Source organism: Xenopus tropicalis, chromosome 3, assembly GCF_000004195.4.
Source record: "Xenopus tropicalis strain Nigerian chromosome 3, UCB_Xtro_10.0, whole genome shotgun sequence".
Lineage (NCBI taxonomy): Eukaryota > Metazoa > Chordata > Amphibia > Anura > Pipidae > Xenopus > Xenopus tropicalis.
The window spans coordinates 92058964-92076538 of NC_030679.2; the positions used below are offsets into that span (position 1 = coordinate 92058964).

At 39.2% G+C, this 17575-nt stretch overlaps 1 protein-coding gene across 2 annotated transcripts; it reads left to right on the forward strand.

Moving 5' to 3' along the window:
• The first annotated feature begins 1540 nt into the window (after positions 1-1540).
• Positions 1541-7314, forward strand: senp8 (SUMO peptidase family member, NEDD8 specific). 2 transcript variants are annotated; one of them, XM_012966102.3, is made up of 3 exons: positions 1541-1905; positions 4345-4561; positions 6366-7309. In XM_012966102.3, exon 3 carries the CDS (start codon positions 6367-6369, stop codon positions 7012-7014), a length of 648 nt encoding a protein of 215 aa, XP_012821556.1. In that variant the 5' UTR covers positions 1541-1905; positions 4345-4561; position 6366; the 3' UTR covers positions 7015-7309.
• The last annotated feature ends 10261 nt before the right edge of the window (positions 7315-17575 follow it).

Consider the following 17575-nt stretch of genomic DNA (forward strand, 5'->3'; position numbering starts at 1 on the left):
ACAGCGGGATGCGCTTGCTGTAGCCAGATGTTCTTGCTTCTTCTGCGGCTTCGTTATGCCTCTCCTTGTGCAGCGCGACAGGCCCTTTTATAAGGTTGCGCCTGTGGGTGTGACGTCATTACGCACGGGGCGCAACCTTATAAAAGGGCCTGTCGCGCTGCACAAGGAGAGGCATAACGAAGCCGCAGACGAAGGCTGCGCCTATGGGAGGTACTGTGAATGGGGGGCTACTGTGATAGGGCGACACTGTGTATTGGGGGGTACTGTGTATTAGGGGCTACTGTGTATAGGGGCACTGTGTATTGGGGGCTACTGTGTATAGGGGGCTACTGTATATAGGGGGCACTGTGTATGGGAGACTACTGTGTATTGGGGGGTACTGTGTATTGGGGGTACTGTGTATGGGGGGCTACTGTGTATGGGGGGGCTACTGTGTGTGGGGGGGGCTACTGTGTAGGGGGGGCTACTGTGTATAGGGGCTACTGTGTATGGGGGGGCAAAACTGGTACTTAGCTATAACTTATAACTGACTGCCTTCTCTCTATACTTGTATTTTAATGTAGGAGTTGCTGTATTGTTTTCCTTAGGTCGTTCAGTATGAGGGTATAGCACATTTTCGTCTGCGCCCGCCATTTGATCTATATAAAAGGGGTATTTTTTTTAAAATGGGGTGTGGTAATTGGGGCATGGCCACAAAAGGGGGCGTGGTCAAAAAATTTTGCCACGCTGCACGCGACAAATCTTTTTGTCCCTCTTTTCATTTTTCAAATGTTGGGAGGTATGACTAAGCAGATTAAAACTGTGAGCTTTCGGTGCTCCTTAGGTCCCTGTTTCTTCTTAAAAATAGTGGTTTGAAAATTCTATTGTGTTTGGACTCAGGGGTGCCCCAGGGGCCCCGCACCCTTCAAGGTGCCCCTGCCGGCCACGTCCCCCACACCCACTGGGTTTTTCCGGTGTCCTCGCAGCCCAGTTAGACCCTGTTCGAACTATATGGTGTCCTGATACAGTCTTCTCCTGACGGGCTTGCATATCAATCATTTTGCCCCAGGCCAATGCTTCAGATCAGCCCATTTTGGTCTTGCACATAAGTTATCAAATAGGACAAAGATCAGACTTTTTGGCAACCTTGCCAAACAAGTGAATGTAAAGTGAGTAGGGCTGGCACCTTTTTATATACACTAGACTGGCTGGGGCAGGGAGTGGAGGGGCAGGCCCACAAGAGGGCAGGTTGTGCTGTAAATGCATGGGGCTGTGAGTCATGACGTGTTGTCAATCCTTGAATAGTTTGCGGACCAGTTATTACACATTTGCTGGCAATGTGAATTGCTATTAAATTTGCAATACCAACCCTGGCTGGTATTTTACTGGCAGCTAAAATACTGCCCAGGTGGCAACCAACGTCTTCCACGGTGTAAGCGCGTGTTCCGTTGCGGAACAAACCACAACCAGTCTACCATCTGAGCGCAACAAAATCTTCAGGAAAAAAATACTGCGCATGCTCATTGAGGTCAACTCACTTAAGCATGCGCAGTAGAGAGCAACTGGCAGCAGGGCACGGCGACGTAAAGGGGGCGGAGTTTAAAGCTGCAAGAGGAAGTGACTGATCTGAGCTGGAGATCAGACTTAATGTAGACATACAAGCACCTTCTGGCTGCGTTAACCAATACTTACAAAAACGATAGTCTTCTCAGAGCTCTGTATCTGTAACTCACAGGGTAGCTCAGCGTTTTAGCTAAACACGGGAGACTTCTGTGAACTCACAAACTGCGCACTACCAGACTCCCGCCAGTAGGTGGAACTTATATACAGCACGTGAGGATGATGCAGGGTGTCACGTGTCAATGACGTTGACGGCGTTCCAAAAGGCACTAGGAACTAGCAGCTACCCTTAATGTAGGGATAGAGGTATGTTGTTTTGGGGACTGTTTAGAGGCAATTTAGAGAGTTGTTGGTATGTGATCTTTTACACCCCCAGCTATGGGTCTCTCTCACTCTCTCCTGGCTACTTACTCAGAATTAATCTATTTAGATTACGCTGTTTAGATTTGGAGGGGCAGAAAGGAACATATAAGCCTTGTGTGCCCCCTAACAATAGTATGCAGTAGAATATACTAATATGTATTTTGATTTTTTTTTGTATTGATCTTATTTTCTTTTTTTTTGTTATGTATAGAAATATTAACCACATCCTTCTGTTTCTTTTCAGATGAGGTTGCTTATACTGCAGCCAAATCTATTGCTCTGTTAGGCTAATATGTTATTATAATTTTATATTACTTAATGTCTCTGTACAGACCTCTCCTATTCATCTTCCAGTCTTCAAACATCTGCCTGGTTGTTAGAGTACATTTGACCCTAGCAACCAGATAGCTGCTGAAATTCGATAGTGGAGAGCTCCTGAGCAAAAGCTAAATAATTAAAAAGTGTCAGTGCTATCCTAAATAAGCATCAGGTCAACTCTTCTTACTGAATTATGAGGGTGCAACAACTTTCCGAAACTAACAATGACCTAAAAATGTGGCCATATTTTCCAAGACAAAACCCACATTCTTAAGCTCACAGTGATATAAAAATAGAGGGTTTAGTGAAATTGTATTAAAGCTAGCCTAAAAATAGGCTGCATCTCATAAAGTGGCCGTTTATATTGTCCCTCTTTTTTGGATGTCTTGTGTTCTTACCTGTGAATGCCACAATTAGGTAGACTTATATTACCAGTCTGTATGAATGCCACACTTCGGGTATGCTTAACAGTACCAGGCTATTGCCAGACTGTATTCAGGTTAAACTGGGTGAGTGCTTTATATAACCACCATTTAAAATGTCACACTGAAAGGACTGATTTATGCTACTAACCTGTATGAGTGCCTAAAGAAATGCCTCTCTTGCAGCTAATGTTGATCACCCAAATATAGCTGCTGGAGCAACACCGATATTCTGGCTGCTTCTTACTGATCAGTACACCTTATTCTGTACAAGATATGGATCTACAGGGCAATTGTGTAAGGCATGTAGCTATGAATCTGGTATGGAAGCAGTTTGTATGAGTATCTCATTAGGTAGTGCTTTATATAATAACTTTACAGTTACACCACTGAGTGATTACAGTCTGCAAGAACCACTGATGCAGCACTTTGACGGATATCTCCACTAGAGTCCATTTGAAGCCAATAATTATACTAATAATGATTTCCTTTTTCTATGTAATAAGCAAACAGAACCTTGTTTGGTTATTAAGCTGTGAACCCATATTGGTGGCAAAACAATCCAGTTGGTTTTATTTAATGTGTACATGTTTTTTTTATTTTTGCAGGCCAGGTATGGTGATCCAAATTATTAAAAGATCCCTTATACAATAAACCACAAGATAACGGATCCTATATATAATATGTAGACATAAGAATGTCACTAATACAGAGTAGAATATTTAGCTCTTCAATAGAGTTCAAAAGTGAAACTATGCTCCCATTTTTTACATGAGCTCATTCAGTTGGGCTTAAGTAAAAAAGATGCATAAACACTTTTTTTTTACACATACATGCCTGATTCGCACAAATTCTCTGTTTGCCAGTTCCCCACCTGCTTTAAGATCACAATGTGAGCTTAAAGCTCATCATCACATTTCTTTGCCCATTGCTAGTTCTTGCACATAACATGGCTTTTTTTATTCTAGGCTTGTGTGTGTAAGATAAATATACACATATTTATTTTTGGCTGCTAAGATAGTATTTATTCCCCTTTTCTACATAAGGCACTTGAATGATCTCACATTATGAGAGTGATTGTTAAAAACTTTAAAAAACCACACTATAGCTTTAGCTATGCGATTTGATTGTCCTGCTGGAAGGCAAACACCCTAAACTCTGGTCTCTTGCATACTGAAACAGGTTTTCCTTTAATCCTGGGTTTCCCAGTCGCTGACAATAAAAAACGTTCCCACAGCACAATGTTGCTGCTATTATACTTCACTATGAGGGCTGTGTTCTCTGGATGATGAGCAGTGTTAGTTTTTTTAGCAGTGTTATCACATAAAGTATTTTGCACTAAGGCTTTTTCTCACATTTGATGTGTGTCTTGCATATCTTTAGCAATTCCAAAAGTGATTTCTTGTGGGATTTTTTTCTGCTATTGCTTTCTTTTTGCCATTCTTTTATAAAAACCCAGAACCTTTGACTATCTAGTCTATAATTGGTCCATGGATGGTTCCTCCAATATCATCTATGGATCTCTCCAACTCTTTTAGGATCACCATTGGCCTCTTGGTTGCTTCTCTGACTAATGTCCCATTTGTCTGATCCCATGTTTTTGTGCATAGCATTCTCTATTGATTGTGCCATTTTCTTCCAGTTCCTTTATCACAGATTTAATGTTGCTCCAAGGGTTGTTCAAAGATTTTTTTCTTACAACCTAACCCTGATTGGAGCATCTCCAGACTGCACTTGTTTCTTAGCATCCTGTATCCTGAAGGTGTGGCTGGCAGCCCTATCTCAGTGAAGGTCCTTTATTGAATATTAAAGGATGTGGTTCCCAAGAGGTAGCATTACGCCTCGGAGGTCTCAGTGAGGTATATGTTGGGTTATAAGATTTGGGGGTGACTGCCTACTTCTGTCTCAGACAGCAGATATTTTTATGAGCTATGGGGAACCCATCTAAATGCATGGATCACAAAAAAGGTTTAAACATAAAGTATCTCTATTAAAGAATAAGCTACGTTAACTACGTTAATTTAGTCGCATCTAACCGGATCTTTTCATATTTTGTGTTTTTGATTTATGAAACATTTTGTTCTGCCACTTTACAGTTAAGAACTTTAACTGATGAAATGGATAATTGGTTGTTCCGGTATGGGGCCAGTTATCCTGAAACCTGTCATCCAGAAAGTTCTGAATTATGGAAAGGCCATATCCCATAGACTCCATTTTAAGGAAATAATTAACATTTTTAAAAAATCTAAAAAAAAAACTAAAAATCTTAAAAAGCTAAAATAGCAGCTGCAATCTTACCCAGAGACCACTGCTAGGGTTCTTTACTCAGGTATGGTAATGCTTTCTGCAGAATACATATACCGTTCTAGGTGGCACTAATGTCAAATGACTTTCCTTCTTTTAATGTTTAAATGATTTGTAGTAGACTTAGAGGTATATTTATCATGCTGTGTAAAAAGTGGAGTGAAGCATTACCAGTGATGTAGCCTAGGGCAGCCAATCAGCTATTAAAATTTCAACAGTTAGAAAACCAAAACAAAGCATATGATTGGCCGCTATGAGCAACATCACTGATAATGTTTTATTCCACTTTTTACACAGCATGATAAATATACCCCTTGGTATTGAGATCCAAATTACAGAAAGATTCCTTATCTAGAAAACCCCCAGATTACAAGCATTCTGCATAACAGGTCCAATACCTGTATAGAAAGATCAACCATAATAAGAATAACAGTAATTTTCTAGCCCCTTTAGTTGGGAGTTTACTGGCCTTATCAACACATAGTATTTTAAGTGGCAAGCTAGAGGCAATTTATTAAAAGTAAAGTTCCTATTTAATGATTTATTTTAGGGCTCAGGGCCACTCACTTCCACTAGTAGCCCTGTGCCTTGTATGCTACAGCCCCTCTCTCTAAAAGGCTTATCTTGTGGATTCCATGCTAGGGTGTTGCACATGCATAGGGGCTGATTTACTAATCCACAAATCCGAATCCCAAATGGGAAAAAATCGGATTGGAAACTAACATTTTGCGACTTTTTCGTATTTTTTGCGTTTTTTTTTTCGTCGCCATCGCAACTTTTTCGCGAATTGTTGCGACTTTTTCGTAGCCGTTACGACTTGCGCGAATTGTCGCAACTTTTTCGTATTGAGTGCTAGTAAACGGCGGGCAAACCTTTCCGATTTTTTCGCGACGGCTACAAAAAGTCGCGACAATTCGCGCAAGTCATAATGGCTACGAAAAAAAACGCATTTGGACGCTTTTGATCCGTTCGTGGATTAATAAATCGGCCCCATAGTGTTCCACCTTGGAGTGCAGGGTACTTCATGAACATCTTTACTCCAGGGTATTTTGGACAGGTATATCCCCCTCCCAGTGACAATAAAATGTAACTTTATATTCAAACACATGGACTGTAATTTCTATGTTCTGATGCTTAAGATAATTTCCTTTTTTGTTATTATTTTATTTGTGGCAGGGCAGCTTTCAGGCCTGCAGGTCTCAGTCTAGAGTTGCTAATATGTAGGCAATTCTATACAGTATAGACCAGTTGAATTTCGCTATGTCTTATAGTTTATAAAAAATAAATGAACTGAAGATGTTGTGCATACTTAATGCTTCACTTAATATGTAGCTGTGTTTTTTTTGTTTTTTTTTACAGCATGGAAAAAGTAGTAGTGAGTTTTGGAGATGCCCTCCTAAGGTCCTCAGATGTTGCCCTCCTTGATCCACCCCACTGGCTGAATGACAATATAATTGGATTTACCTTTGAGTTTCTGTCGTCATCCTTGCCTCCTTTGCAAGCCCAGCAAGTCTCATTCCTCAGCCCTGAAGTGAGCCAATTTATAAAGTGTTGTGGAAATGAGGCCTCGGATTTCCTGGAACCATTGGACCTGCCCAGCAAAGAACTTGTTCTGATACCTGTCAATGATAATACAGGCCCTGAAGCTGGAGGAACCCACTGGAGCCTTCTTGCTTATGTTCGACGATACACTGTTTTTCTACATTATGACTCTTCCCCTGGAACCAATGCACCACATGCCAGACTCATGGCCAAGAACCTTGATGTTCTTTTGGGAGGAAAACAAAATTACAGAGAAGAAGATGCCCCTGTCCAACACAATAGCTATGATTGTGGCATGTATGTGGTGTGTGTGGCGGAAGCACTAAGTGAACAGCATCTGCATGGTCATGATAGTATGTTCCTGCGCAATATCACACCCCAGTTTGTCACCCAAAAGAGAGTAAAGTGGAAAGAAATCATAAAAGGACTAAGCTGTAAGTCACTCAGTCACAACCTGCAAGTTTAAAGAACCCTAATATGTCTTGAGTCCTAAGCTATTGTCAGAAACATTAAGAACTTTGGAATAGATCAGAGAATACTGATTTGTTTGTATCGACTGTCATCTAGGAACAGAAGCCTATTATCTAAAATGAGATTTTACAGCAACTCTACAATCAAGTCCACACATTTCTAATAAAATAAACCTTTGCTAGAGGTATCATATATTTAAAGTGAATTTGCTACTACCATTGTGTCCCTCTTTGCTAATATAGGTGCAAACACTGTTTTCATGTTTACAAATAAAATATGGAGCTGGGGAATGTGCAGTGATAAGTAACCTTTTTTTTATGTTTGAAGTAAATTTGGGCAGATCAGTGGTGTGTCTATTGTAATTCACTTATACTTTAATTAGCCTTGGAGTGCTCCCAAAACCCCTTTTATATCTTCGCAAAGTTATTCTGCAGGAAGGAAGGCCAAACTTCCACTAATGGTTATTTTGTTTATCTTTAAATATGTGTTGGTCTTGGAGATGCTGCCCTTGTAAGAGGTGGGTAAGGATCAGTGTGTGAGACCAATGCTTTTGTAAGGAGGCAATGCTACCATTCAGGAAGGTGCCAGCCTATCAAAAGATTGGTAGTCTTGGCTGCTATAGGGGGTTTACCTTGAAGTGGTGTGGTGGCTTGGTCAGGGCTGTGGAGTCGGAGTCAAAGAGTCGGAGGCAATTTTGGGTAACTGGAGTCGGAGTCGGCAAAAAATGAACCGACTCCGACTCCTACTAAATTTAAATGGGAATAAAATAAAAAATAAAGCAAGTTTAAATGTCCCAATTCACAAACAGTCATAATTAATTACTTCTCTGCTATAAGAATAAAGCCCAATGCATGCAGTGCATAAACGAACACATTGAGTGACCATAAAGCATGCTTTTCATTGACTGTATGAATGTATAAAAAACATTAGCATATTAAAAACAGAGGAGTCAGAGTCGGAAGTATCAGAAACTGAGGAGTCGGAGTCGGAGAATTTATCTACCGACTCCACAGCCCTGGGCTTGGTATCAAAGATGTATCAAAACATCCTGGGTTGAAAGCAGTAGTGTATTTTCTACACTACAAGTTTTATGGGGAAAGTGCTGAATTTTTTGAGAGAATTTATTTTACCATAAAGATAAATTCAACACATTACTCTCGCAGCAGTATACTTAAAGGAGAAGGAAAGTAATTTTGACATTTATTGCCAACAGATTAGTCACAAAAGTGCAAGCTAGAACACTATATTTATTTTGCAGAAAGCTTTATACCTGAGTAAACAGCCATTGAAGCTCCCTCTGTTTGTTTAAGATAGCAGCTTCATTGCTGAAGCTCTGGTGGTTGGTAGCTCAGATTGCACAGAGTTGGGAGAGGGAGCAAATTCTGATGGGAGAGAGACAGGAGCAAGCTGCGCAGATACCGAAAAACATATTTACACAAAAGAAGAAAATAAATCCTGTTTCTTTTGGTAGAGGACCCAGTGCAGCGTTTCTGTGAGTGCTTATGGCTGTATTTACATAGACCTTTCTGATAAAGCTTACTTAGTTTTTACCTGTCTTTCTCCATTAAATTTTTAGTAAATTTGAGGTACCTATTGAAAATACCCTGTATTGAGGGGAACTTTAGCAGGGTTAGACCAAGAGAGAATTCGCATTTTACTAAATATGCCCTTAAGTAAGAAAAAACAACATCAATTTGCAAGGATTGCAGCACTCAAATTCCATAATGATAAAACTGTATATATTTCACAAAAGAATAGTGTAGATGTAAAGCAAAAATGGAGAAGGGCAAAATAATAAGCCCAGCCCTTTAAAACCAATGTTTTTTGGTTTCTATCTTATGTATATGAGTAAAAATGTATGTGGAACCTGGGCAGAGGCAATTATTGTAACAAAACTACATTAAAAAGCTACAAGTTAATAAGCTTGGCCAGTTGGGCTGTATAGTCATATAAAATATATCACAAATGTAAAAACCAGACAAACACTGTACGAGCTTGCAAATCTTTATTTTATTTGACATGAACAAGCATATGTAACTCATATGCAATTCATTGATAACAATAAAAATAAGTTGCCTTATCAAAGGGGACCTGTCACATCTGTATAATAAAAGTCCTTTTTAAATTAAACATTACACCCAAATTATATTTGTATTAAAACATCTATCCACCAGTTACAAACTTATTTAAACATCTCAGCTGTCAATCATATGTTGCCTGCCCCGCCTCTATTCCTCAGGCACTTTTTATTCTGCTTTTCCTTGATTTCACTGCCTTCCTCTCATTTCCCCTGTGTTCTCAATGTCTATAATTTATAACCAGTGCATGAGCATGGACATCAGATCCCCCAATGTGGCACATAAACAAGATTTGGGGATGATGATGCCAAGCTTGCCTTTATAACTGTTTACAAAATGGAGCCTGCCGCTTGCTGCAAGTGTGAATTCCAAGACTGAAGGAAACAAGATTAATATAATTTATATAGTAAAAGTAAAGTTTATTTTGCCTGACTAGCATAATACGTATGGAAATACATTCTGTAGTGGGTATTTTAATCTATGCAGCCCTACATTAAGGGGATAGTATTACTGCATTCTGTTTGCTTAAAAAGTGATGGGTTAGTGTAGACGGTAGCCTACTAAATACAGCAGCAAAGGCCCTTGTCTGCATTACACTGCTATAGTCTCCTACACGGGGAGTTTTGCACTTCTTTTAAAAACCAGCAATGGTCAAATGCACCTACACTGTTCAACTGTTTTTTCTGCTGTAAACCGCACATTTCTCTATTAAAAGCAGTGACATCAAAAAATCTGTTGACAACATATTTATAAATCATGAGTTGGGCCAAAATATAAAATAATAAAAAAAAAAATTTGTGGAAACAAGGGATTATCTCCTTTTAAGGTATCAATTTTTTCTTTACTGCAGTTCGGATTTTTTGACAGGCAGCAGGTCTGGACTGGAATGCAAAATGGGCCCTGGTAATTTAAGTACATAAAGGCCCAAACAGCCCCGTATGGTTGCTGTGGGGTATTCCCAATATCCCACAGCAACCATTCAGGTATTATCGTCTTTATTTCATTTACTTGTACATTGAGGGAGGAGGAGGCCAGCTCAACTACCTGTGATAACCGGAGCATTCATTATTATAAAATTCACAGGTCGCAGTCTGAGCCTGACAGGCAGTGAAGAGAGAAGTGCAATACAATGCAATGCAGTAGCTAGTAATTGCTTAGTACAGCTTCATTTATCTTGCTAGGCTGCCTGGTGCCAGAGATCACATAGAAACCCAGAACCGTAGCAGATCCCCAATAGCAATAAATACAGTTTGCATAGCTTTAGTGTTATACACATGCCAGTTGTTACATGTTTTCCAGAATCTTCATTTTTTTTTAAGCCCTTTCCCCTTATGAAGCAACAATGACAAAAAAAAGTCTGTTGAAAGACCTTAACACAGTAATGATACAACATAGGCACCATGCAAAGAGCTACAAGATACCGCAAATATGTGCAGGTATCAAACTCCTATATATATATATATATTTCTACTGGCTACTTCAATTAAAACCTATTGTGGAATTATACAACACGATTGCAAGGAACTTTTTAAAGGGAAAAATACGTTTTACTCCAATTAGACAAAAATTGAACAAGATGCTGTTAAAATTTTACAACAAGATCAGGAGTTGATTATACGCCCAGCGAATAAAGGGGGTTTTATTGGATCTTTCTTATTACAGACAAGAATTATTGCATCAACTATCTGATAGTGAGACGTATGAGAAACTTTTGAGAGATCCAACAGATACATATAAATCTAAATTGAGAGCGTTATTAGATATTAGTTATTAGATATAGCTATTACAGCAGGTTGGATCAGTGAGGATTGTTGTAAATATTTATCGGTTGAACATCCAAAATGTCCGATTATGTATACGCTTCCCATAAGAAGTATCCAAACCACCAGGTTGTCCAATTATCTTGGCAAGGGGCTCATTATTTTCCAATGTGGCTTGCTATATAGATAGCTTCTTGCAACTGCTATGTGCAAAATTGCCATCTTACATGTTAGCGTGTAAAGAAACTTTAATGTTGGGACATACAGGTAGTCCTCCCATTGAATTTTTATGCTCTTTACGTGAATTAACGCTTACGTGTAATTATTTCAGATTTGAGCAGACATTCTACTTGCAGAAAACTGGCATGGCGATGGGTTCCAATGTGGCCCCCTCATATGCAAATTTATTTATGGGTTCATATGAACGTGATTTCATTTATCCCAAGTATCAGAAAGAGTAAATACTATACTGTAGATTTATTGATGATATTTTGATCATTTGGCGAGATGAAATTTACACTGAATTGGCATGCTGATACTATTGATTTTTTAGATGTAAGACTATATCGCTCAGATGAGGGGGGGTGGGGTGGGTTCTACATTATATCGTAAAGATACAGATCGCAATACGATATTACATGCTCATAGTTTCTACCCTCCCCCAATTAAGAAGTCTATCCCGTATACACATATTTTGAGAGTGTTTAGAATTAACTCTGATTGGGCAACAGCAGAAACACAGGCATTGGAGATGTTGGAGCGTTTTTTGGACCGCGGATACACCCTGGATTCTTTGAATCTTGCATTTGATAAAGCTCGTAGGACATCTGAGCAGGAACAAACGGGGAGATGTAAAAATCAAAACACTCCGCAGAGAATGGTGTTTGTTACAGACTTTACACCAGTAAGGGATCAAGTGAATCATATAATGAAAAAGCATTGGCCTATTTTGCAGCTTGATTCTGGGTTGCCCTTTATAAATGTCCCACCACCCAGATGTGCTTCTCGCCGAGGTCGATCATTACGCGATATGCTGATGGTCACTGACCTGCCAAAATAAAACGTAAAGACTTGGTTGAACATACAAAAAGCTGGATGTTACTGTTGTGGGGACTGTAAAACCTGTGGATGCTTATTAACAGGTGACACTTTTTCACACCCACATCATGGGAAGAGGTTCCAAATACGGCAGAGACTGACGTGCACGTCTGATCATGTGATCTATTGTATTACCTGTCCTTGTGGATTATATTATATTTGGAAATGTATTACATCATTCAGGTTATGAATGAACAATCATAGATCCACTATATGGTTGGCTTTAACCACTGGTAAAGCAGATACTCCTCTGGCAAGGCATTTTATGTTACTGAAACACCCTCTCCCTACACTTCGGGCGATCACATGTACCACCGCTAACTAGAGGTGGTGATCGGGCAAAAAGACTGTTACAGAAAGAGGCAAGATGGATACATACACTGGGTACCATAGCTCCTCGGGGACTAAATGAGATGCAATCCAGTCATGTTTTCTTTGAGATTGGTTGGGTTCCCTATGAACATGTATAGATCATGAGAAGGCTCAATATGAGCAATTTACTGAAAGAGAATTGGTTAGATGTGTCTGGTCTATAGAGATTAAGATAATTACTGGGGGTTTATATATCTGGTCATGTTCTGGTTCAATGTCCTTGGTGAAAAGACAAATATCTATTGATGGGACCTTAAATGTTATAGGTGACTGATTGTGTTTAAAAATTGTGATCCCCCATTAAGAACCGTTATTGGAAACCTTTTTGAGTGGTTGGTTTCCTTTCCAGACATCTCTAGATAAAGAATGAACGTCATGAGAAATTACTTGTGATCTTTTTAAATGGTTTTAATCACTATTTACTTTCTAATCACTTTTTCATTTTTAATCACTTTTTAATGAAAAGATGTATTTGGGATAAGAAATTAGCACTTTTGTTCCCCTTTAAATGGGAGGGCATACATTTGGATATATTAACATGTTTAATTGATTGTGTAAAATGATTGCTTGTGCATACTATTTAAACCACTGTGGACACTTCTATCATCCTGACGACGATCCCTTGTGGATCGAAACGCGTCGATGTGAGTGTGGAGCAATAAAATTTGTTTTGATATTTTGAAGTATATTGAGCTGTGAGTGCTATCAACTGATCACGTGTGTGTGTGTGTGTATATATATATAAATGAGGGAACAGGTCTCTGCCCTAAGGGGCTTACATTCTAACATGTAGTAAAGAAATGCATAAACAGTAATGCTTATATGCCTAAGGGGAATGGAAACAACATTCTGGGAACTGTAAATAGTGCTTTTGTTTAGGGCACAACAGTGAGGAGGTGAAACATAAATATGCTTTAAATGGCAGGTAAGCCAACTCTCCCACTTCTCCTAGGTTCAGTAATAAGAACCATTTTACTAACCGTCTGTCATGTTGCTGCTGTCTAAAATGACAATTCAATGGCAATCAAACCTAGCAATGGGCAGATATAGTACTCAAGTCTATGCTGCATAAGGCTCTGGGTGACTGGGGAAAATTTTAGGGGCACATTTATTAAGGCACAAGTTCCACAAATTTAAAGTTCTTGATACAACCAGTAGTTTCATCTTACCAAGTCTGATCTACCTAGATGCCATTAAAAATCACTTTTAGCATTTATTATTAGTGGTGGTCTGTTGCAAAAAAAAAATTCAAACATCTTTATTATCCACCCCTTCTATTTCATAAGAACCAATGAGATGGGAGCCCTCCCCATCTAAGAAAATTGGCAACATGGGAGCCTTTTTTTCTATGAAGACCAGTTGTAGCATTGGAAAGGTTTACTGACAATGTAGGGCAATGTATATTTCTAATGTAGAACTAAAAATGTCATAACCACAATATAATTTTGACATTCCAGTGTATTTTGGTGAAATTTTACAGTTTTGCAAACTTTTCAGTTTTTGGTTTTTTTTTTTGACAAATAATAACTCCACCTGCTGAAATTCCAAACTGGAGATCTGTTGAATAATAACTCAAAACACAAAAAATAAAGAATGAAAACCAATTGCAAATTGTCTCAGAATATTAATGTCTAAGTCAGTGATCCCAAACCAGTGGCTCGGGGGCAACATGTTGCTCACCAACCCCTTGGATGTTGCTCTCAGTGCCCCCAAACCAGGTAGTTATTTTTGAATTCCTGACTTGGTGGCAAGTTTTGGTTGAATAAAAACAAGATTTACTACCAAATAAAGCCCCCTGTAAGCTGATAGTGTGCATAGAGGCTACCTAATAGCCAATCTTAGCCCTTATTTGGCACCTCCATGAACTTTTATGAAGCTTGTGTTGCTCTCCAAGTCTTTTTACATTTAACTGTGGCTCACAAGTAACAAAGGTTGGGGACCCCTGGTCTAAGGCACACTAAAAGTTAATTTAAAGATGAACAATCCCGTTAATAATTGATCTGTGATGTTACTGGCCTGCAGGAAAGCCATGGTTTAGCAGCAGAGTTCATGTAATCGCATGAAGGGAAGTTGGGAACTGGTTTTACTCTCCCATGATTTTGACACCATGTGACTTTTCAAAAAAATATATGGTGGCACAAATGTCTGAATTCCTAATGAAGTGTATTGCCCCAATGGTAATATAACATGTGCTGATGGAGTGAAATGTGCAGCAAACACAAAGACAGACTGAAGAGAAACATATGTGGAAGTCAAATAATGAAGAGAATGAGTTTCAATTCTTGGAGCTGGATTAGGGGAGAAAGAATATTCAAGATTAATATCAAGGCATTGCTCATCTTGAATTACAGTGGAGGAAATAATTATTTGACCCCTCACTGATTTTGTAAGTTTGTCCAATGACAAAGAAATGAAAAGTCTCAGAACAGTATCATTTCAATGGTAGGTTTATTTTAACAGTGGCAGATAGCACATCAAAAGGAAAATCGAAAAAATTACTTTAAATAAAAGATAGCAATTGATTTGCATTTCATTGAGTGAAATAAGTTTTTGAACCCTCTAACAAAAAAAGACTTAATACTTAGTGGAAAAACCCTTGTTTGCAAGCACAGAGGTCAAACGTTTCTTGTAATTGATGACCAAGTTTGCGCACATTTTAGGAGGAATGTTGGTCCACTCCTCTTTGCAGATCATCTCTAAATCCCTAAGGTTTCGAGGCTGTCTCTGTGCAACTCTGAGCTTGAGCTCCCTCCATAGGTTTTCTATTGGATTAAGGTCTGGAGACTGACTAGGCCACTCCATGACCTTAATGTGCTTCTTCTTGAGCCACTCCTTTGTTGCCTTTGCTGTAAGTTTTGGGTCATTGTCGTGCTGGAACACCCATCCACGACCCATTTTCAGTTTCCTGGCAGAGGGAAGGAGGTTGTCGTTCAGGTTTTCACGATACATGGCTCCGTCCATTTTCCCGTTAATGCGAATAAGTTGTCCTGTGCCCTTAGCAGAAAAACACCCCCAAAGCAAAATGTTTCCACCCCCATGCTTGACGGTGGGGACGATGTTTTGGGGGTCATAGGCAGCATTTTTCTTCCTCCAAACACAGCGAGTTGAGTTAATGCCAAAGAGCTCTATTTTGGTCTCATCAGACCACAGCACCTTCTCCCAGTCACTCACAGAATCATTCAGGTGTTCATTGGCAAACTTCAGACGGGCCTGCACATGTGCCTTCTTGAGCAGGGGGACCTTGCGAGCCCTGCAGGATTTTAATCCATTGCGGTGTAATGTGTTTCCAATGGTTTTCTTGGTGACTGTGGTCCCTGCTAATTTGAGGTCATTAACTAACTCCTCCCGTGTAGTTCTAGGATGCTTTTTCACCTTTCTCAGAATCATTGACACCCCACGAGGTGAGATCTTGCGTGGAGCCCCAGAGCGAGGTCGATTGATGGTCATTTTGTGCTCCTTCCATTTTCGAACAATTGCACCAACAGTTGTCACCTTCTCTCCCAGCTTCTTGCTAATGGTTTTGTAGCCCATTCCAGCCTTGTGCAGGTCTACAATTTTGTCTCTGACATCCTTGGACAGCTCTTTGGTCTTTCCCATGTTGGAGAGTTTGGAGTCTGCTTGATTGATTGATTCTGTGGACAGGTGTCTTTTATACAGGTGACTAGTTAAGACAGGTGTCCTTAATGAGGTTGACTAATTGAGTAGAAGTGTCTAACCACTCTGTGGGAGCCAGAACTCTTAATGGTTGGTAGGGGTTCAAAAACTTATTTCACTCAATGAAATGCAAATCAGTTGCTATCTTTTATTTAAAGTTATTTTTTCGATTTTCCTTTTGATGTGCTATCTGCCACTGTTAAAATAAACCTACCATTGAAATGATACTGTTCTGAGACTTTTCATTTCTTTGTCATTGGACAAACTTACAAAATCAGTGAGGGGTCAAATAATTATTTCCTCCACTGTAAGTAAGTGCTAGTGATACACAAAGTGCAGAAATTGCATTAGGATTGATATTTGGGCAAATATTTGTTATGGTGAACCAAATTCAAATCATGTAACCTTATAGCACTGGATAGCTGAAGGTTACTTCTTTTTTTTTTTTTTTTTTAAATTTGAAGACGCAAATATTTGTCCAAATTCATAAATGATAGATTTGGTACAATCCAATTTAAGGTATTTAAAGCCATAGGTTGAGGGTTCATTGGGCAGAGGATTTCGGTAACACCAAATGAAAGCTCAAGATGGGAAAGAGTGTGTTGTTTGAACGAATGGGATCCAATAGAATCGTTTTATTTTTTCTTCAAGAAAATCGGCCAGTGGCTGAAATTTTCAGTTGTTCCCTGACATGCTTGTCTCATTTTTACGCCTCGAGAGTTGCCTGCTGCATAGAGTACTTCTTACGCTGAGTGTGTTAACTGGTGTAATTGATTCAAGAAGGTCTGTAGCAATGTACCATGAACTTTATTTTTTCTGCTTTCAGTGTTAGAGTTTGTTTCTGTGGGCACAGAATGAGTCTGGGGTTGATTCATAAGGAGTGTGATGTATAACAACTGCATGAAAACATTTTGGGGAAAACATTTTTTTCCTGGGGCAGATGTTATGACCATGTGAAGCTCATTTGCATAAAAATAACCTAAGGCCACAGTCACACATGGCATACAGTTCTCTCCACCTGTGTTTTCTAGGCAAATGAAGAGAAAAGAAAGTAGCACATTAACCTTCTTCAAGGGAAAAACATAAATGCTACTTTCAAAAGAGGAGGGTTAAGTTAAACCTACTGCTCAAATGTAGAGATGATGTTCCTTTCCTGAAACACTATACTTTTTTTGCTTATGCCCTCCTTTTCTTTGCCATACTTCATTCAAACCTAAGTAAGTGGCCACTATCTTTATTTAACTGGGTGACAAATTCTTCCTACTGGCCTGTTCATTATAGATTGTTATAGCAAGGTCAGTGGTGGAAGCTCCTACAAATTTGACTGGTTGCAGATTGCAGTTATAGAGCGCTAAGAGAGACTTGATTACATACTGTTGGCAAAATTCGACATTATGAAGGGAGTAGGTAAACTAAAGAAGAACTTAAGCAAAACAAAGGATACAAATTCTACATATCTTTGTTTTGAGCTCCTGTACCTGTAAAGACACACAGGCAATTCTCAGTATTGTCTATGGCAGTGTATTGTCTGGCGTTTAGTAGCTGCTACAAAGTAGTTGTGTGTGTCTTCACCCTAAGAGCACAAAATGTTTAT

Coding starts and splice junctions, on each gene's coding strand:
- senp8 (XM_012966102.3), top strand. CDS start 6,367: ATGGAAAAAGTAGTAGTGAGTTTTGGAGATGCCCTCCTAAGGTCCTCA.